This window comes from Plasmodium coatneyi, chromosome 4, assembly GCF_001680005.1.
Source record: "Plasmodium coatneyi strain Hackeri chromosome 4, complete sequence".
NCBI lineage: Eukaryota > Apicomplexa > Aconoidasida > Haemosporida > Plasmodiidae > Plasmodium > Plasmodium coatneyi.
This window is the reverse complement of record NC_033559.1, coordinates 1,186,453-1,207,142: the sequence shown is the minus strand read 5'-3', so window position 1 is coordinate 1,207,142 and position 20,690 is coordinate 1,186,453. Positions and strand designations below refer to the sequence as shown.

The 20,690-nt window shown below is 44.3% G+C and overlaps 6 protein-coding genes across 6 annotated transcripts in view; 4 read left to right on the top strand and 2 right to left on the bottom strand.

The window, feature by feature from the left end:
- The window catches only part of PCOAH_00008610 (Putative papain-like cysteine prorease), a gene marked incomplete at both ends in the record, with an annotated part of 42,121 nt that extends 40,590 nt beyond the window's left edge, over positions 1 to 1,531 (top strand). The window contains 2 exons of the mRNA XM_020057670.1: positions 76 to 1,208; positions 1,350 to 1,531. Coding sequence (XP_019913208.1) covers positions 76 to 1,208; positions 1,350 to 1,531 — 1,315 coding nt within the window. The remainder of the gene's footprint in view (positions 1 to 75; positions 1,209 to 1,349) is intronic.
- Positions 1,532 to 3,012: 1,481 nt separating this feature from the next.
- Positions 3,013 to 3,909, top strand: PCOAH_00008600 (iron-sulfur assembly protein; the record flags this gene model as incomplete). The annotated part of the gene is made up of 2 exons (XM_020057669.1): positions 3,013 to 3,462; positions 3,703 to 3,909. 2 exons carry the CDS (start codon positions 3,013 to 3,015, stop codon positions 3,907 to 3,909), a joined length of 657 nt encoding a protein of 218 aa, XP_019913109.1.
- Positions 3,910 to 4,181: 272 nt separating this feature from the next.
- PCOAH_00008590 (Uncharacterized protein) lies at positions 4,182 to 9,419 on the bottom strand (the record flags this gene model as incomplete). The annotated part of the gene is made up of 3 exons (XM_020057668.1): positions 4,182 to 4,246; positions 4,388 to 4,450; positions 4,616 to 9,419. The coding sequence occupies 3 exons, from the start codon at positions 9,417 to 9,419 to the stop codon at positions 4,182 to 4,184; spliced, it is 4,932 nt and encodes a 1,643-aa protein (XP_019913206.1).
- Positions 9,420 to 12,918: 3,499 nt separating this feature from the next.
- On the top strand, positions 12,919 to 16,259 carry PCOAH_00008580 (Merozoite surface protein 4; the record flags this gene model as incomplete). The annotated part of the gene is made up of 4 exons (XM_020057667.1): positions 12,919 to 13,237; positions 13,393 to 13,723; positions 14,875 to 15,707; positions 15,958 to 16,259. 4 exons carry the CDS (start codon positions 12,919 to 12,921, stop codon positions 16,257 to 16,259), a joined length of 1,785 nt encoding a protein of 594 aa, XP_019913336.1.
- A 623-nt stretch (positions 16,260 to 16,882) lies between these two features.
- Positions 16,883 to 18,277, bottom strand: PCOAH_00008570 (Adenylosuccinate lyase; the record flags this gene model as incomplete). Its single annotated transcript, XM_020057666.1, has 1 exon — positions 16,883 to 18,277. The coding sequence occupies one exon, from the start codon at positions 18,275 to 18,277 to the stop codon at positions 16,883 to 16,885; it is 1,395 nt and encodes a 464-aa protein (XP_019913329.1).
- An 890-nt stretch (positions 18,278 to 19,167) lies between these two features.
- On the top strand, positions 19,168 to 19,634 carry PCOAH_00008560 (DNA-directed RNA polymerase subunit; the record flags this gene model as incomplete). Its single annotated transcript, XM_020057665.1, has 2 exons — positions 19,168 to 19,366; positions 19,513 to 19,634. 2 exons carry the CDS (start codon positions 19,168 to 19,170, stop codon positions 19,632 to 19,634), a joined length of 321 nt encoding a protein of 106 aa, XP_019913071.1.
- Positions 19,635 to 20,690: the final 1,056 nt, after the last annotated feature.

The following is a 20,690-nucleotide window of genomic DNA, read 5'->3' as shown; positions in this document are numbered from 1 at the left end:
CGCAACTAAATTGACTGCACCTTCTGCGTTAATGCAACTACCTTAATTTATTTCACCTTCTGCACCCCCCCTCAGCGGAAACTGCTGGGCCTTCGCCTCTTCGCAAGTAATCTCCGCCTACAGGTGCAGGAAGGGCCTGGGATTCGCTGAGCCCTCCATCAAGTACGTCACGCTCTGCAAAAACAAGAACGCAGATAACTTTGAAGAAAACCCCTTCGGTCACTACAACGATAACATCTGCAGAGAAGGGGGACACCTCTCATACTACTTAGACACCTTAGACAAAACGAAGATGCTGCCTACCTCCTACGATGTCCCATATAATGAACCAATAAAAGGAGTAGATTGTCCAGAGACCAGTGACAAATGGACCAACATGTGGGAAAATGTGAACCCATTAACTAGAATCCTGAATGGGTACCTTTACCGTGGGTACTTTAAAATCTCCTTCCACGAATATGCGAACAGTGGAAAGACTGATGAGCTTATTAGCGTAATAAAGGACTACATTATAGAACAGGGGTCCTTGTTCGTATCCATGGAGGTAAACGAAAAGTTAAGCTTCGACCATGACGGAGAGAAGGTCATGATGAACTGCGAATACAAAGCATCCCCTGATCATGCCTTGGCATTAATAGGCTATGGTGATTATATAAAACCTTCTGGAGAGAAGAGTTCCTACTGGCTGTTACGAAACAGTTGGGGTTCTCATTGGGGTGACAGAGGAAACTTCAAAATCGATATGTATGGTCCTCCCGATTGTAACGGTGCAGTGTTATGCAATGCCTTCCCTCTGGTCCTCCAAATGAATGGGAAGAAAATTAACAAACCGCTTCCTGATGATTTCGCATCTACGGACAACAAAACAAGATATGACCACTCCTACTTCACTCGGGACAGAAACAGAAGACAGTCCAGGAGATACAACTCGAATAAAGAACAGGACCAACCCAATGATCAGGCACATTACGACCCATTTGATAACCCTAAAAATAATGAAATTTACGATGGCGAGGACAGGGATTGGCCAGCTTTTGATCCTTTCAAGGATTATGTCTACCCCTACATGGATAATAACAAGGACGCGGAAGGCGGCAACGGGGGTATAAGTGACAACCGCAGCAGCAAAATCCGCCGAACGGTTTTCAAGACCTCCCTCGTGGTAAATATTGGGGATACGCAGTTCAAGCGGAACATCTACATGAAGAGTAAGCCTCCTGAGGGGAGAAGCGGTTCACCGGTGGGGCACTTCACCGATTGGTCGGCTTATCTCACCGATTGGCCAACCCATCTCACCGATTCGTCTCCCTCCAGTACACTTCTCACCACATCTTACCCCACCTATGCAGAAAAGGACGAGTACAAGGAGCAGCACTCCTGCCTGCGGACCTACTCCCTGGATTCCCAAGCGGACGTCTCCTGCAGGGACAACTGCAATCAGTATATTGACCTGTGCAAACATTATACGTCCATTGGGAGGTGTCTCATGCGCTTTGCACCGAATTATAAGTGCGTTTACTGTGGCATGTAAATTGGGAGGGAAATTCTCCCCAACTGTGTCTGTGGCAGCACGGTTGGGATAGCACAAAAATGGGGGAAAAAAAAATGCCACAAAATGATCATTCTGCTCGACGTGGCAAATAATCAGTTCAATCTTATTTTTCGTTTCTTCGCATTTCCCCCCATGGGATATCCGCGACACCTTCATTTCCTTATCCCGCGTACGAAGTATGTAGGCCCCCAATGGCCTTCCGTCAGAAAACTTTTTCTTTGGCCATCACACCGGGGCACCCATTTTTGCTCCATTGCACATGCGTAACGAATGTCCACATTTTTTTTTTTTGCGCCCAGTGACGAACTTCACACCCACAACTAACATTATCGAGCGCTGTCGTGGGGCATCCCTCAGTGCTGTTCTTTAATAGACTGATCGTGTGAACACCGCACACGTTTTTTTTTCATGTTATTTTATTTTTTTTTTTTTTCACGCGCCGATTTTGGTTATCTTAAGAGGTGGCCGCTATATTTTCATTTCGACTTTGGTTACCTCGTCTCAATATCATTTGATTTGTTCAAATTCCCCCCCGCTTAAGGATGGCCAACCGTTCCGCGCGAACAAGCGTACCACGTACTTGGGCGTAATTGTCCAGCAACACACCTTTCCGGGGGGATGTACAAAAGGGGTTGAAAAAAAGGTTGGCAAAAAATGAAGCGTTTCCTTATGCAAGCGGTTATTTTTAGTGAAACAGACGTGCGGCATTTTCCCGTTTTTTTTTTTCTTGGCCACCTCTTTCGAAACTACGACATGCATGTAGGGCGCGATTTTCCTTCCCCGATTTTTGCACGGGGGAAAAATTGCCCAGGGAAATGATCACATAAAATATTGGCCGTTTGGGGAAACATCTTCCTTTTCCGGCGCCACCATCATTGCCACTGCCCATCTTTAACTTCAAATGTGCAGAACGCTTCTTCGAATTTTTTTCCTATGGCCGGCCCTGTGAATTTGAAAAAATTGTTACTCGCATGATGTACGTATGTATGTATGTGCGCATGTGTATATACCCATGCAATGTCGTGTAGCATGCCCTTTTATCGGGCAGGTTCGCAGGTTAACCCCTTTTTGCGAAGTTGCCTCCCCCCGTAGGCGCAACAAGTCACGTACGCCTGGAGCGACCAACTGATGGGGTCAGCATAACATAGGGTTGGCACCCCTTTTTGTCACATTTTAATGGGACGTTTTTTTTATTTTTTTTATTTTCCTCTTCCTCCTCATATGCTTAAACCGTCTGAAACGCTTCCCCTTGAGAGATACCCCAAGTGGAGTTATATCAGCGTTACGACTCAGCGGATTAAGAGCTGAAAAGCTTATCGACATCCCCCTCCCCGTTGTAAAGCAGTAACATCGAAGAGGACTGATGGACACTTGCCAAAGGTTATCTACTTACATACGCATGCATCTCTCCTCAGTTGGACAAGCTAAACAGGTTTTGCCCAACCCACGTGAAGGGCAAAATGTTCATGTTCCACCTGTTAAAGGGCACCCGCGCGCCTCAATGTCGGAGCGCCCTCATTAAAAACATGTCCCATGGCTCAACCACGGAGGGACAAGAAAGTACCCAAGCGAATACCACCAACCAACTTATCCACCTCACCAGTGACGCAATCAACAAAATGAAACAAATCAACTTGAAGTATAAAAACTCAAAAGCCTTGAAGGTATCTGTAGAAGCTGGGGGGTGCTCAGGCTTCCAGTATTCCTTCTCCCTTATCGATAAAACAAACATACAGGAGAAGGATCTAGTCGCTTATAATAGAGAGTGCCTCGTGGTGATTGACAAAGGGGCAGCGGAAATGCTCAGGAACTGCAAAATAGACTACACCAATAATCTCATTGCAAAGAAGTTCGTCCTCGAGAATATTCAGAACCTCTCATCCAAGTGTTCCTGTGGAAACTCCTTCGATGTAAAGCTTTTTTAAGTGGCACGTGGGGTTAGCGCGCAAACGAGACCACCGTTCGAGGGTCACTGCTCAGACCAGGAAGGGATGATTGCCGCATGTCGGCAGAAGAGAGCACTAAGCGAAATAACCCTCTCGTCAATTCTGGTCAACCGTTTAATGTGTCTAATAAAGGAAACGCAATGAGAGAAAATATTTCCTGCCCATGGTCACCTTCACAACAATTTTTTTTTCTTTTTTGTGAAGAAAAGCAAGCAGTGCGAAGTACACAGTGATCAACAAACGGTGAATGATAACGGACGAAATCAGGGGGGCTACTTACACAGACTGGCCACGGCTAATGGTTTCTTTGCAGAAGGGTGCCTTCTATCCGAGGAGCCACCTCGAACTTCAAATAAAATCAGAGGCCAATCGGATACTCATCTATCGTATGTGCACAAAAAAAATAAATAAATAAAAGGAGACAGCGAAAAAGAGGGCGTAGCTGCAGGGAATCGTCCACCACAGCTTCGAACCATCTAGACGGTTACATACAATCGGATGAATAGCCGCAAAAAAAAAAAATGGCTAACGGGGTGGCACAAAAGGCACTGGACAGCGGAACATCAAAGGAATTGACAAGGGCCACGGTCCCACCCAAGGGCACCCACGGAATAAGGTAATGTGCGCCACATATGCGATGGCAGCGGAATGGACAGGGTTACTCTCGCTCTCTCCTTGTGGTGCTACAGATTGACGTTGCTCATTCGGGTATTGAAGTCGTGAATTTTGCGCTTAATCTTGTCCATGTCTGCAGGGTAAGGGGGGGACGAATGTTGGGGGGAAAGGGGTTAGCAGAGTAACTGCCAAACTGACTAGCAGGCCAACTTCAAACAAACACGCGCAACTACGCCAAGCCCCTCGCTTGAAGGAATGACGGCGCCCCGGTTACCTTCGTAGGCGTAGGAAAGGATATTGGACGCGGAGTCGTTGGAGGCAACGGAATATTTGTCATCTGTATAGGGGGGGGTAAAGGGGTAAACAAAATGGGTGCAATTCACAATTGGGGGGAAGCCACGTGGGAGAGAGAAGGAGATCCCCCATATTGCCTTCCTCACGTGTCGTTCAAATTGGTCACACCGCTGGAATTGGTGGAACCGTTGCAACCCTTCTGCCTTACCAGTCATGGTGGTGCGATCGGGATATATGTCCGAGTTGCAGAACAGGTAGGGGTACCGCGTGCAGAGGCTGCGTGGGTTAGGGGGAACGACGGGCGAAGAGGTCGCCTTGGAGTACTTAAATTTAAGCTGCGTCTTTTTGGTGGCCTTCAATTTTTCCATAAATAATTTTTCCCCTTCGATGCGCGCATTGAGGAGGAGTAACTGGAAGGGGGACTCCACCTGTGCGAGAATTTGCTTGTTGACCACACGGACGAATTTATACAGACTGTCTATGCATTTGAACACTTTTACGATTTTCTCCTGATATTTTAAATAGTGCAATTTGAGGAGAAAGTTGAGTAGCCATTTTCTATTACAAAAGGTAACAAAGTGATCCAGACTTTGGGTGAAAATTTCGACCTTCGTTAAATGTCTATAGGGAAAGAGACAAGGATAAGCTTCGTTCATCCGGAGGAGGTGCACAACATGGGATTGTTCCTTCCTTCTTAGCAGAAGTTCCAAACTATTTGTGGCGTACAGGAGCCGACTCCTATTGTTCTGTTGGTACGACTTCAATACAAAGAGGAAGAACCAGTCCTGCATTTTTCTCTGCATAAGTTTATTCAAAATGAAGGAAAAGACCCCACAGTGTTTCAAAACAGGGGTACTCGCCTGCACTATATTTCCAACCTGGGGACCCTTCAATAAGTAAAAGTACTTTAGCAAGTACTCCTTCATCTTAAACTTGTAAAAGCACTCTGCTCTGTGGATCCCCTTTTCCAAGGTCGCTTTGTCCAAGTGCTGACACAGCTCATTATTGGCATACATTAAATTGTCACAAACCAGTTTGTTCTTCCTCTCCATTTGATGAAAAAAATATTTTTGTAACTGCAAAAAGGCGTAGTACTTCTGACGTTGGACCATCCTAGAAATGACTCTTACAATACGGAAAACATTCTTCTCGATGGAAACCTTCTTGCCAATTCGATTGTCCCGCAAGCGAATGTAACCGAGGAACACTCGACGCAGGTACACCTTATACAAGGTGAAGACAAAATTTGTTACATAATCGTAGTGGAACTTTAACTTGGACAGCACCCATCCCTTTATCCTCCGTTCGTAGTTTGCCAAAATGCTATTCACACGAGTGAGTGAATAACAAATAGCATTCTTCTTCCGACTTAGGGTCCTATTATTATGCACAAACAGTTGGAAGTAACTACTCATCTTTCTTTTGTACAAATTGGAAAGGACGTGAAAGAGAAGGAGCAAACTTTGTCGGTCTACAATTTCTTGGTAGCTACTTTTCTCCTTCACCAGCAAATTGAAGAGCAAATTATTTGTCTTCACTTGGTAAGTTACAAAATTCGTCTCATAACCCTTTATCATTAGAAGGTTAAAATAACTTTGCATTTTTTTTCGCAAATGGAATTGTAACTTATCTGCCAAATTTTTCAGTGTCTTTTCTCGTTGCTTTTTTCCTTCTTCAACTTCCCTCTCGTAATGACATTTCGTCTGTAATTCAATAAAGGCGCACTTCAAAACGTGCCTCCTACACACCCTATCGACTATCTGTAGCAGATGATTCAAATAGAGTAGGTAAACCCTTTTGTGCTTCTCCACCATGTAGGAGTGAACCGATTCTATAGTTAGATACTCCTTGCATCTGACTAGGTTCCCTCTCTTACACGTGGGTTCTACTTTGCCGCTAATCTGTTCAAACACTTCCATGTTGCTCGACCGAAACAGCAAAGTAATATTCCTTTCGAAGCGATCCTTCTTTTTAAAAATATACACCAATTTGAATACGTACCTCTCCTTTTTCTTCTTGCTCCTCTTAACTATGCTCACGTTTAAAATGTTGCCATACGGGATACACGTTATTATATTCTGATCGTTCAGCTTAACCAGCAAGTAGTTACACGCCAGAGTGATCACCATGGAAATGTACTTCCGGAACATCAACCCCACCTTCATCTCCACTGGATACTCCTCTTCTATCCTCATCAACTTTGTTACCTCATCTTTTATATGTTCGTAGCAACTTTTGTTTAGTACCAGTTTGGTCAAATCTGCCCCTCGCAGGGCTTCCTCGCAGAGTAAGTTTCTGGACACTTCTCCGGGGGGGCTCTCAAAGGGGTTCATACGCGGGGCGCCGCTCCCACTACCAATATCACCATCGATTGCACCACCGATGGAACTACCGATGCCGCTACCTGGAATGGCTGCACCCTCGTCGCTCCTTTCATTCATCCTGCATGTGTAAATTTCTTCAAAAAAAAGTTTGCCCATTTTGAACTCTTCGATGTCATTCATTAGCATGTCGTTGCTCGAGAAGACCTGTTGCTCCTCCCTTACCCCGCGGCTGCTGCACTTGTACGTCCCGTCGAAGCTGTTCAGTGCGTCTTCGTCATTATTCGGCATGTTCACTTCCCCGAGATTGGGGCCCTCCCCAGGAACATCACCCATGTTGCCTTCCCTGTGATCATCTCCAGAACGGGGTGTGTACTTTTCATTATAACACTTACCCTGAGGGGGGACCCTGCTCTCCACATTACCATCCGCCATGCAGCCTATCCGTTTGCTGCCCCGTGGAATCACTTCATCGCAGTGGTTTACTTCACTCTGTCCATTTCGCAAGTCCCTCCAGTTGGAAGAATTTGCCAGCATGTTAAACGAATTGTTGCTGTTAATTCTACGCCAAAGGTGCGTGGAAAAAAATTCTTCTTCTATCTCAGGGTGGCGTGCCCCCCGATTTTCCTCGACATTTGAACGCGATTTGCTCGTGAAAGGGTTGCCGCAACTGTTTTGAGTGTCGTCCCCACTGAGGGTAGAGCGGTCAACGGGGTCAGTACCATTAGCACGGTCAACGCGGTTGCTAGTATCAGTGGTGCCACTGCCCCCCCTGCCAGCTTCCCGTTTATTGCTCATTTTTCCACCGCACCGATTACCCTTACTACAAATTGAAACGACACCCCCCGCGGCAAGGCCCCCCTCGTGGCGACACTTTTTTTGCGCATCACTGCAACCCGAGGGGGTAACACATGTGGTGCCGTGGTAGTTGCTGGGCTGAGCCAATTCCCTGCCCGTCACACCAGTAATCTGGCCGCTCCCTTCGCCAAATCGGCTAAATGGGCTGAATGCGATAATTCCTCTGCTCTTTTCGCTTTTTTCGTTTTTTTCACTTTTTCTTTTTTTTTCCCTTCCAACCCTGGTGACACACACTGCGCGCGCCCTACTCTCCTCTACCAAAACTGTCGAGGAATTCACACCGCCACCACTCACCTGGGCAAAAGGGGTAATTTCCACACCTAGTGCACTACGGGTAATTTCACATCTCATTTTTTTTTCTTCCGTTTTTCTCACTTCCCCTCCTTCTGCTTTCCCTTTCGCGACCCCCTCCGCTTTGTTTTTCACTTCCTGTTTCCTACAAATGGTCAAATTTCCCGGGTAACCGCTCAACTGCCCATTTTTATGGCCCTCCAAAGAATTAATCACCACGCGACCACCGCTTGCATCATTGTAACACTCCTCCTGTACCCTCGATGACAGAAATGAATTATGTGCGCTAAACACTGTACCATTCGAACCCTCGAACGGGTTATTTAATTCTTTCATATGTTTCACCTTCGTCGGCACGTCCAAACAGCTCTGCCCAATGTGATGTTCCCCCGCTGCTTCGTTTTTACCGCTCGCCCGATTACCCCTGTTGTCCTCCCCATGAATGCTTCCACTTGGTGAATTTCTAATAGATGAAGAATTGCCATGTCGCTTATTTGCCGATGGTGCCTCCTCAGAGATGTCTTCATTTTCATAACTAAAGGGGTTAGCCATCCCGTGGAGGACATTTTGGTGTAATTTGGGATGACCCATCATGTCACTGCTTCGGTCTACCCGTTTTTCCAACCCATGTGTGTAGACACTTTTGCCATTTACACCCCATGAATATTTCTCCCTTGTTTCTCCTTTTCCTTCACTGGCAAAGTGGAATGTTCCTGCGTTCACCTTGTTATAGTCAAAATGGGGCGGTGCTCCCCCCGTATGTTTTTGGTGGCACGTCGCATTGTCCATCCATTCAAAGTGCCTACTGCGCGTAACCCGTTCCTCTTCGTGCGATGTGTACGAGGGGGTTCCATTTGAATTTCCCTCTACGAACAATTTCTTTTCCTCCTCTCCATGCGGAAGTGGCACATGGAAGGATCCCTTACGTCCACGAATGCTCTCCAGACAGGTTACACCTTTTACAAGGCATATTTCTTCCGATCCAGCTTCGCAAAAGGTACCATCAGACTGTCTGTCGTGCCGCTCCCTGCTGATTGGCCTTCCCCATGGTGGCCTATTTTTTAGGAAGAGCTTCAATTCTTCATTTGTTAGTGTGCACACTTGCTCATTATGGCCAATTTTCTCATTCGTTGAATTTACGCGGACAGCGGCATTATCAGGATGAACTACATTTTCACGTTTCACCAACTTTGCAACTACACTTTCGTTGTGGTCAAGTTTGGAGGATAAATATTTTGACTTGGGTTGGTCACCCAGTGCGTACATTTGAAGAACTTCTTTTTTCCCTCCACTATTTGTTTGTACCACCCTTGTGTCTTCTATCCTGTTTGGGTTTTTCACCCCAACTGCAACTTTTGCCTTTTGAGTGCCTTGATTAATCTTACCCTGATACACCCTCGTGACTGTGTGGCCAAACGGCCCTTCATTCCCCCGGAATTCAGCTGATCTGATCTGAGGAATTCCCTGGCTTTTTTTCCCTCGGGTTAAGTCTCCTATATCAGCATTGTACATATATAGCATGTTCCAATTATCGGTAGTCATGTTTATTTATTTTTTTTGGGGGGGGATGAGCGGATGGGGAGAAAAAAGGTAAAAGTAAATTCGCCTATTGGTAGAATGTCAATCTGTTGAGAGATGCCAGGTCATATGTGATAACTTCGAACGCGCTGCATGCGTGTGTATGTGTATATACGTTCACTGCCTCTCTCCGCACACACACATGTGTGTGTAGGTATGTCAAAAAAAAAAAAAAAAAAAAAAAAACTACTTTGTGAATAGAGAGAAAGCAGAACAACCCGCTTGAGCATAAAAAAATAAGCGAAGTGTACAAAATGGGCATGCTGAATTGGGTAAACAAGTACGTGATGTAAAAAGCGCCACATGGCCTAAAAAGGGGGGAAAAAACGCGACAGGTTGTTGTCAGACAAATAGTGGAATGGCAGTGAAGGCAGCTTCTCTCTGTTTTATCACATGTGTCCTTTTTTGCCCCTTCAAAGTTTAAATAAGAATACGGCCATGTGTGAACCGCGTTGTGTTTCAAAACGGTAGTGCTGTTTACGGCGCCTGACGGTGTTACATGTGCTCACTTTGGTGAAAGGAGGTCTCTACGGGGGATGGATCTGTCTACCCCTCGCAAAACCATCAACCCAGCGCTCTCAAAATGGTGGAAGCAAACTTGAGTGTGCAAATTTGAGCGCGTAATTTTGGTTCCCCCAGTGGGATTACGTTTTCGTTACATATAAGCATATACATATGAGTGATGCTTTGTAACCCGCTAGGGGTAAATCGGTTGGATTAACTTCTCTACTCTACCATAGTTATAAAAAAAAAAAATACTTTCTTGGGGTGAAAAAAGCTACATGCATATGTACATGTGTGTAAAAGTGTATACGCATATATGTTCGCCTCAATACCAAATGGCTTGTCCCTGCAGGGTTACACCAATATGCTTGGGCATGCACTGTCGCTCCAGGCTAGTGATACCGCGAGTGTCCAGTTTTCAAAAGGCTACAATATTTGGCGCAGTGGGTTGCGCAAAAATGGATGCAGGCGCATATAGGGCAGTTAGACAGGAAACGAAGCGCTCATGCTTACGTTTGCCAGAAAAGCGCGATACGCGAAAAATAATTGTGGAGCTGTGCTCGTTCCAAAGGGGGAAACGGAAAAGCGTGGGAAAAAAATGTCCTCATGTATGCATATGCATGTGTATGTATATTTCCATTTGTGTACACATATGTAAACACATTGCCGCAGCACACACTTTTTTTGCGAAATGAAATCTGTTAACAAAAATGATGCGGAGTATGTGCTTAACGCGGAAAAAAAAAAAAAAAAAGAAATATATACCCCTGTAGATATGTGTAAACGTTGTGCGTGAGCATTTCCCCTTAAAGCTTTTTCTTTTTTTTTGTTTTTTGGGGCACCTTTTTCTTTGCTACCCCCTTTTTTTATTGCCTATTCGGGATGTAACCCTGATTTTACGACTTTGTTTTGTGTCACTCTGTCCCTTTTACGCCATTTAATTTATTTCCTTCAGCCTGTAGGAGCCATCACCCACACCGTACGGCATGCTAGCCAAATTGAAAAAATAAAAAGTAAAAAAAAAAAAAAAAAAAAAAAAGTCATACAAAAAAGTGAAATAATTATGAACTGTTCATAATATTTTTGCATGTCTTTATTTTTTTTCCGTCCCTTTGGTATTGGCTGTTCAGGTAAAAACGACCTGCTTTGCAGAATTAAATGAGTCCCTCTATAGCTACTACTCGATAACGTTACAACGTTAATGCATTTACCAAGATCGATGTTGTGAAGAAAGGGTCTGCCTCTTTTTTAGCTGTCGAATGAATGTAGAAAGGCTCCTTATGCATGGGAGGTTGGCGAAAGGGAACGCAAACTTCCTTTTCGAACAAGGCTACAACAAGGGAAAATAAAAAAAATAGTATACCGCTGACACGACCGTGAGCAAATAAAACTCGCATTTGTGGTAAACCCGAGGCGGGTTATCCTTTCGCCTTCTTTTTTACAATTCGCGGACAGTTGGGAAATGATGGGGAATAAAATTACAAACTGGCTTGCACAAAATGGACAATACTGGACTGCAGCATTTTCACCCCTTTCGTACAGCGCTACACAATGTGCATTCAACAGACGAAAGGAACAAGTTGACCTCTAAGCATAAAAGAGAAATTTATATTTGCAAATTGGGGGGACACGCAACTTGGAGAGGTGAAACCAAAGTACTTATATGCGTACATTAACATATACATAACCATGTGTGTGGAGATTGACCCTCCTGAAGAGCACGTTGGTGATGTTTGACAAGGTGGTTTCTTTCCCCTGAGATGATTTATTGCGTTTTCTTGTGGGCAGTCCAGATTTTGCCATTTGTTGTGGTTTCCAATATAGTGGCTAAAACTCCGGCGCATATGCGTAGTAGCAAATTTGCAAACATGGCAAAGATGTTTCAGCTTGAGATATTCAATGAGTGTAATTAGGTGAAGGTGAGCTGGTCGCAGTAGTTACATGCCAATCTGTTTGGGGAGAAATAACTACACCTCGCGCCAGTCAAAGGTCACCCATTAGGGGAGGAAATGAGGAATTTACCACTGCGCAACTTTTTTTGCCCCATTTTTAATATAGATTTTATCATCCATTTTTTTTTTTTAATTATAAATTATTGCTTCACTTGGATTTTTTTTTTTTTTTTTTTTTTAACGCGCGGGAATGCGCAACACGGATTATAACGCACAAAATATATTATGTGCATGTAAAGAGGAGGAGGGGAAAAGAACTGTTCTGCCTTCAGTGGAGTGAGCATATGATTCCTATTCATCTACGGAAGGGTGGTGGATCGCATGAAGGGGAAAATTTCTTCCCCTGTTATATCTAACGTGGGGGCAAGCAAGTATATATGGGCATACATTCATACACATGCACACACATGCGTGTTGCACCCATCCCCAGGGAGGCATATCCGATGTGCATCTTATTTCCGTACGCTCCGTAGTTACATGACATGTGAGAATACTCTTTCGATGGAGACAAAAAAGGAAGAAGAGGTGCCCCAATGCTAATGTGTACTAATATGTACTAATGTGTAATGGTTTCTGTTTCACGTGAATCACAAAAATTTGTTCGCGGAGAAATGTGTAAGAGAACCCTGGGTGATCGGAAAAGAGGAAAACAGCCGTAAAAATTGTACTTTTATTATTATTATTATTTTTTTATCACCCACGTTCAGAAATGCAGAATTGGTTATGTTGAAAATACTCGAAGAGTTTTTTTTTTTTTTTTTTTTTTTTTTTGTGTAAATTTCCCTCACCCTGAACATTTCCAATTTGTTCTGCCACCTTTTCTCTTTCGCGAAGTTCTAACCATTTTGCGATACTTACAATTCCAATATTTTAGATCGATCAGTGTTAGCGTGAAGTATTTTTTCTTTTTTGCAACTCCATTTGTGTGCCGAACAGATTGGGATCACACGTTTGAGTGTTTGTGCGTATATTGTTTTTGTTCACAGTTTTGCCCCCCATTTTGCAGCATGAAGGTTGCCTACTTTTTGTCCGCTCTGGACTTGCTCATTATTTTCAGCCTGTACTTGGGTGGGACGTGTAGCAGCTTCGTGAGCACTGTTGCCTGTACAAGACATGGTCGCATTTTAGATGATGCGGGGGAACAGAGCGGTGGTTCAAACGGTGTTTCCAACGGTGTTTCCAACGGTGGTGCGAGTGGCAAGGAGAATGGCACCACAAATGTTACCGCCAACGATGATACAACTGACGATCACAGCCACCACGAGGAGAACAGCGATAGTGAGACAAGCGAATCGCCAACGACGGACGCGCAGAATACCCATTCAGGTGGGGAAAAATGACGCAGTGGTGAAACGACCAGGCACGGAACATAACCAGAAAGCACCCGCAAAAAACGAGCGAACACTGAGTGAGCCACCTCAACAAGTGGAACCCCAAAATATAAACTCCCTTTTTTTTTGCCCCCCCCCTTCAATTGGCAGGTAGCGAAAGCGAAACGGATGACCACACTGCAGAGGCACCAAGTACACATTACGGTGAACACGACGGTGAATATTACGAAGGCGGAGATACTGATGAATCGTACGATTTAAGTGAACATGAGGAAAATAAAAAATTTTGTTTGGAAAATAATGGTGGATGTGGAGATGATAAAATATGTGAAGATTTAGGGCAGGGGATAGTGAAGTGTTTGTGTAAACCGGGGTTTAAGTTGGTTGGCACGGAGTGTGTCGAGGCATCAAAATCGTCCTCCTTGAATTCTGTTTTCTGTTGGTTTCTGCTTCTGATTATTTTTTTGGCTTCCATAAATTAGTTTTTCCCGCGGCACGGTCATAGATGTGTTTGTGGAAGGAGGAAGTGCGAAAATGTGCAGAAAAGTGGCGACAGTTTTTCTCCCCGTTACGGTAGTACGATTAGTGATCAGAATAGTTGGGATTTGTTTTCCCCTTTTTTAAACGCGTCACTGGGGGGGTTTCCCTCCTTGCGCGCGTAGAAATTAATTTATCCCCCATGTTGTGGGACTGGTTCGTTGTCAGGGAGAGGCAACTGGGGAAATGAGAAAATAGGAAAATGTTATCTCCCCCTCCGCGCATTTTAAGCGAATTTTTAAGCAATTTTTTAAACAATTCTTTAAGCAATTTTTTTTTGCACTTTTAAGCGATTATTTTTCGCATTTTTAAGAGATTTTTTTTTTTGCACTTTGAAGCGGTTATTTTTCGCGCTTTTTTCTTGTTTTTTTTGCGTTATTTTTCCAATTAACTTAGCAACGTTTGAAAGACTGACGCACTGTTTTAAAAATTTTGGTGCACAAGGAAGCACCAGTTTGGTACCTTAGTTACTGTGCTGCGCGGAGGGAAAAAGAGAGAGCAATTTTCGACTTTCTTCTACAAGGTTCCGATTTTTTTTTTTCTTTTTTTTTTTTTTTTTTTTGAGGGGGGCGCAAAATGGGGGAACTAGGTGCACATCCAGGTGTGCACAAGTAATCTAACCGCAGGGAAGGGGTTAGATTTGTTCTACCCCTGTGATCAGCAACAGTGTGGAACAGTTCTGCAGAATGTGCGCGTGAAAAAAATGCCCTTTTCCATCTATAGGTGTGTTAAAAAAAAAATAGCACATCTTATCTGCTTTTTTTTTTTTTTTTTTTGTGAAAATAGCTAGGACAAAAAAATTAGGGAAAAAAAAAAGTAGTGGAAAAAAATGACAACGATGTAGCGAAAAAATTGCAACGACATATTGCAAAAAAATTAGAACACGTTAGAACAAGTGCAGTCGCGCAGGAAGTAGGAGAGCGTGAAGGAGCGCGACGCGAACCCTTTGGTGGAATTCTTGCACCCTTGAGGGACTGAGATTAAAATTGCTAATTTGGCACCTTAATTTTTCCACGTTTAGTTGCCTCTTTAATTTACCTGTTCAATTTGACGCGCAGTTTTCCCCCTTTTTTTCCCTTATGATATTAAATTAAGCACGATGGCTATCGTAAGCGTCGTGTTAGCTATCCACCTCTTCCTGCTCTGCAGTTACCACTCGGGACATACCCTCGAGGTTTCCCTCTGGAGACAAGAAAACGCTCACCTGGAGACACAGACCAACAGATTGTTGAGGGAAAACGGCAAGAACGACCACGTACTCCAGGTCGAATCGACGCCCATTTCGGGTAGAGAAGGAAATAAGGAAATTGGAATGATCAGCAATTTGCAGCTGCAAAGCGGGGAAGATGAAGGGAGTTCCCAATCCCAAAATAACTCTAATACGGAAAGGACAAACGAAGAACCTACTGGAGAAAATAGAGAAGAAGAAGAAGAAAAAGCAAATGCTGCAGCAGATAGTGCAAAAGAAGCAAGTACGACAGAAGAAGCGAAAGCAGAAGTAACAAAAGCAGTAGAAGATGGAAAAAAAGAGGAACAAAAAATAAAAGAGCTAGCTACAAAAGTAGAAGATGCGGAAGCACAAAAACCTAAGGAAGAATCAGAAAAAGCAGTCGAATCAGCAGGAAAATCAGAAGAGGAAGGAGAATCAACTAAGAAAGAAGAAAGTGAAGAAAAAAAGGGATCTGAGGAAAAATCGGTCGATAATAAGGACGAAAAAACGCCCGAAGGAGGAGACACCGAGGAAAACAAAAATTTGGAAAGCAAGCAGACAGATGTAGAAGTGTCGGAACACAAACAAGACGGTGACAGCCCGAAAGAAGACAAGAATTCGCAAAACGGGGAAAATAAAAAAGAAGGAAGCTCTAATAATAACTCAAACCAGGAGAATCCAGAGAATGCTGGTAACGAAGAGAACAAACCTCACTTAGGTAAGAATCACCTTTTTTGACGATAGGCAAAATATGATGGGGAAATGTTTGACAAGGTTGAGAAAGTTCCCCCAGAAGACGGTGCTACGGAGGGGCAAAATACGGGTGGATAAAAATGAGGGCTTTCTCTCCCGTTTGGCCCTCTTCCATTTCATGTGTGTGCATCCCCCGGCACGGGAGGAACGAACCCACTGTGCTGACTACTCCACGTGGTAATGCAACACTTTTCTCCCTCCCCTTCTCTCTGCAGACGGTTTAGACGACGAGGTCCCCCACCCTAGTTCCCTGAGGAACAACCGAATAGAGGATGGAGTAACGGACACCATGATGCTAAAGGATATAATAGGAGATAAAACAAAATCCTGTTCCGTGAACAACGGGGGGTGCTCAGACGACCAAATATGCATACGGATCAATAACGTCGGAATTAAGTGCATCTGTAAGGAGGGGTATTCATTTGGGGGCAAGTGCATTTTGAGCAGGTCTTCTGCCCTCAGTTCGTTTTTCTCTGCCGGCCTGTTCGTCCTATTGACTTTGCTCTGGATGTTTTAATTAGGGGTGTGGGCCGAGGGGCACTACGTAGGGGTTCCTTGCTCAAGGTGCAGAGCTCAACGGAGACCCTTCGTGTGTGTTTGTTTGGGTGCCACGTTGGCTGTCCCGTTGGTTTTCCCACCCACCTATTTTTTTTCTTTTTTCATGCTCACCCGAAGGATACATCATTTCGTGTGGTGACCTTTCCCTTCCGTTGGGGCACAGGGGGTTGCAAAGCGGGGCCGCCCAAATAAAAACATAGCGATGGCCTCACAACGTAAGTGTGCTGTATACATCCCCCTTTTTAAGAGACCCTGGGATGATTCAATTTTTTACGTTGGTACACAAAAGGAAATGCAAACTTAACAATGCTAGCTAAATTCAGCTAGCCAAAATGTCAAAAAAAAAAAAAAATATGAACAAAAGAAAAAAAAAAAAAAAAAAATCGCTGAACTTAGGTGTTACAACATCGTTGGGGGGGGGAAAGAAACTGCGCATCCTGCTCATCTGATTGATCCCCTGTGAAGAGGAACGGAGGGAATTTTCTCTTCCCTGTTTTCCTGAAAAGGGGGAAAGCTGCTGCATAGCTAGCCGCAGTCACATTGGTGCGACACTTCAGAGAGACACCTCCTTGAGGCGTGCGCCTAGTCGAGCTCCCCCGATAGACGCTCCACATTTTTGGCCAAGTAGTCAGCGTATCCAGTATACGTCGCGGGAGTTAACTGCAACAACTGGTCAATGGCATCCTGGGGGAGGAAGTCACATTTAGTTTTAATAAATTCTTGCATAATTTCTTTGTTGATAATTTTCCCTCTTGTGAATTGTTTGAGTTCCTCATATGCATTTACATAGTTGAACCGTTTCATCACAATCTGAATTGGTTCTGCAAGAGTGGACCAGTTTTTATCGAGTTCCTCGTCCAGGTTTCTCCTATCGATGTCTATTTTGTTCAGTCCCTTTAAGACAGATTTGTAGGCAATGAGGCAGTACGCAAGGGAGCTTCCAATGTTGCGCAACACAGTGGAGTCAGACAAATCCCTCTGTAATCTGCTCGTCGGTAATTTATAACTAAACAGTTTGAAAAAAGCATTGGCCAAGTGTAAATTCCCTTCTGCATTTTCAAAGTCAATTGGGTTAACCTTATGTGGCATCGTGCTGCTCCCCACTTCGTTCTCCTTCAACTTTAGCTTTAGTAAGTTATTAGAAATGTACAACCAGATATCTACACAGAGGTCGATGAGTGTACTGTTTGTTCGAGCCAGACCATCACACAGCTCGCATATGTAATCATGGTCCTGTATCTGTGTGCAATACAAACCGTACGTTAAGTCGAAGTATCTTTGCAAAAATGTTTTAATGGTACCTATCCAGTCGGTATCTTTGCTGACCACTTTGTGTGCATTAAAGTTACCCACAGCTCCGTTAAACTTTGCACAGATTTTTACTCTCTTAATGACCCCTACGTGGTGGTGTATCCTTGAGTAGAAATTTGCCATTTCTTTTCCGAAAGTGGTGGAAGATGCAGGCTGGCCATGTGTCCTCGAGAGGAGTGGCACATGGGAATACTGCACAGCTAGATCCTTTAACTTGAGCATTATTTTCTCGATGCACGGGATTAGTATATCCTGCAGGCACATCTTCAGACACATCGCATAGGCTACATTGTTGATATCCTCACTGGTGCAGAGGTAGTGTACATATTCTTTTATCTTTACCAGGTCTTTCTTTTGCGACTTGCTTAATTTTTCCTTTACGAAATATTCTACTGCCTTTACATCATGATTGGTTTCCTCCTCTATTTCTTTCACTCGTGCTATATCGCTGTCCGTTATGTTTGTGCCGATCTGGTTCAGCTCCTCCACCGACTGGTCACTCACCTTCTCGAAGAAGAGCTCCTTCTCGTTCAGGAACAGCAGCCACCGCACCTCTACGATGATCCGATGCTTTATCAACGCGTACTCAGAGAAGAAGTCCGACAGTTCACTGCACGACTTTTTGTACCGCCCGTCGATGGGCGAGATGTTCTTCAGGTGCTCCATCGGGGGGAAGTTAGGTGTGAGCTGGAAGAAATTTTTAGGTGAGCTTGCGGGCATCTCCTCGGGAAAACCTGCCCACTGGACACCGGCAAGGGCCTCCTCCTACCGCCGTGAACAGCCCCACAGTGACCACAACCGGTGGAATCGCTAACGAGAAGAAGCGCTCTCTACAGAAGCGTATACCATCCCAACCGAGGATGAAAAAAAAAAAAAAAAAAGCAGCGTCAACTGTGCCCCACAGTAATATAGGCGAGTGTTTTTCAAGCAGACTAATACCTCAGCATGTAGCGGATGGGGGGAGCATTCCTAAAGTGCTCATACTTATACAGCAGAATGGAAAGTATTTTAAAAAAAAAAAAATTTCCTTTCGGGGGAAGGGCTATCAAGTTGGTAACGTCTCAGTCGCCCCGTGAATATTTTTTGAAAAAAAAAAAAAAAAAAAAAAAAAATACGCTGAGTCAGATAAAATTGCAGATTTTTTTTTTTAAAAAAAAGGAGGCGATGTTTCCCCCCTTATTGTCCTTTTTGGTACTTAGCAAAGTGGGACCAGGAAGTAATATCCCGCCCGTTTGGTCCCCCTAGATGATTGGAGAAGGCTAGCCACACAAGTGTTCTCTCTATGAATAGTTTTCCTTCTCGAAGCCGTAACAAATAGAGGGAGATGTACGCCCTGGCGGGAGGCCTTCTTTTAGGATGTCGAGTGGCTGAGTCTGAAACGCGTGCGCGTCCCGCATGAGCGGATGGAGCAGTTTGTATGACTCACCACCCCATGAATTGCGCACAACGGGAGGTAAACCCGAGTTGAAGTTTTACGGAGAGCTGATCCTCCGATAAAACTATCACCTCCATTTAAGAAGCCCCAATAGAAGACCCCCGCTTTCTTGACCACCACCATGGCTTTCTTCTGTCCCAACTGCCACAACATCGTCCTCGTAAACATCGAAAATGGCGTGTACTTCTACTGCAAAACATGTAACTTTAAGTACAGAATAAAGAACAAAATTTTTAACAAGTTCGATTGCAGGGAACTTAACAAAACCATCCCCCTGGATGCCGTTGACGTGAACAACAAAAATATGTCCAAGACGCAGGGTAGGCAGCAGATAGAGGAGAGAACGTGCCCAACGTTCAGACCGTTTGTTTCTCCACTGGGATCATCTCGTGATCCTTTCGAATGCTGTATTGTGCACCCACATTTGCACCCATTTTGTACCCACTTCTTCCTCCCCCCTCCGCAGCCGTCTGCCCCAAGTGTACACATGACGAAGCGTACTTCTACAGCATGCAAATCCGGTCAGCGGACGAACCCAGCACGCTCTTCTACATTTGCATTAAGTGCAACCATCACTGGAAGGAGTGAGCCTGCCGACTCGGCTCATTTGCAGGCCCCCTTCTGCCCCTACGTGTGCTTCCTTTATCGCCCAAATGAGGAACTGAATTTTTTTTTCTTTTTTCCCACAAACTATTTCGCGTTTGTATTTGTAAGGAAGGACAGCAAAAGAGTGTCCTTCAAATTTGCATTCTTAACCATTTCACCGTTGGGAATAATTGCCCCAACTGTAAAAGGTAGCTGAAAAGATCCTTTTTCTTTTTTTTCTTTTTTTTTTTTTTGTGCACAATGAGACTTTGCGGGGCCGAAAGAGTGGATTGGAAATAAAAAAATAAAAGGGAAAGTTAAAATCAAGGGAGAAAAATGGTGAAAAAAGGAAATGGAGAAAAGATGGGAAGATACTTCCTTGAGAATGCGCACAGCCTGCGCAAGGAGCCGCCCATTCTCAAAAAAGGGGGGGAAGCCAAGCCTCATGGGGAACAAAATTTTTCCCTCCTTTAAGCTACTCTTTGGCGCCATAGAAGCCCCCTATATTTCGCTCCCCCCCCCCAACCAGACAAAAAAGACGAAGCACGAGGGCGAGAGCAAAGCGGGGTTATAAAAAAAAAAAAAAGGAAAAGTAAAAAAAAAGGAGGGGGGGGGAAAAAAATAATACGAGCCAAGGAGGCAGAAATAACGAGAGCATAAAATAGCCAAAAAGACGGGCGAACCACTGCGGACCTCCTGCGCAAAACGCCACGCACAATTTGGAGCACCTTTTCAAAATGTCCATAATTGCACCTTAAGACAAAAAGAAAGAAGAAAATTATTAAGATAAGAATTTGTAACAAAATAAATGAACACTTCCGTACAATGCGGAAAAGGAAAACAAAAAAAAGCAAACGGGAAAAACAGGAAAAGTGTCATCCTGCTCCTGCACTGTATGCATGCTGTGGTTATTTATGTTCCCTTCCTCCCTTCCGAAGGGTGGGAAGGAAGGAAGAACATTCGGCCCTTCCCCTCTCTTCTAAGTGTTAAATTACAATGGTGTTACATGTTTTGATAAGCTATATTTGTTCTTTGCCTCTGTCGCTGTTGCCTACTGTT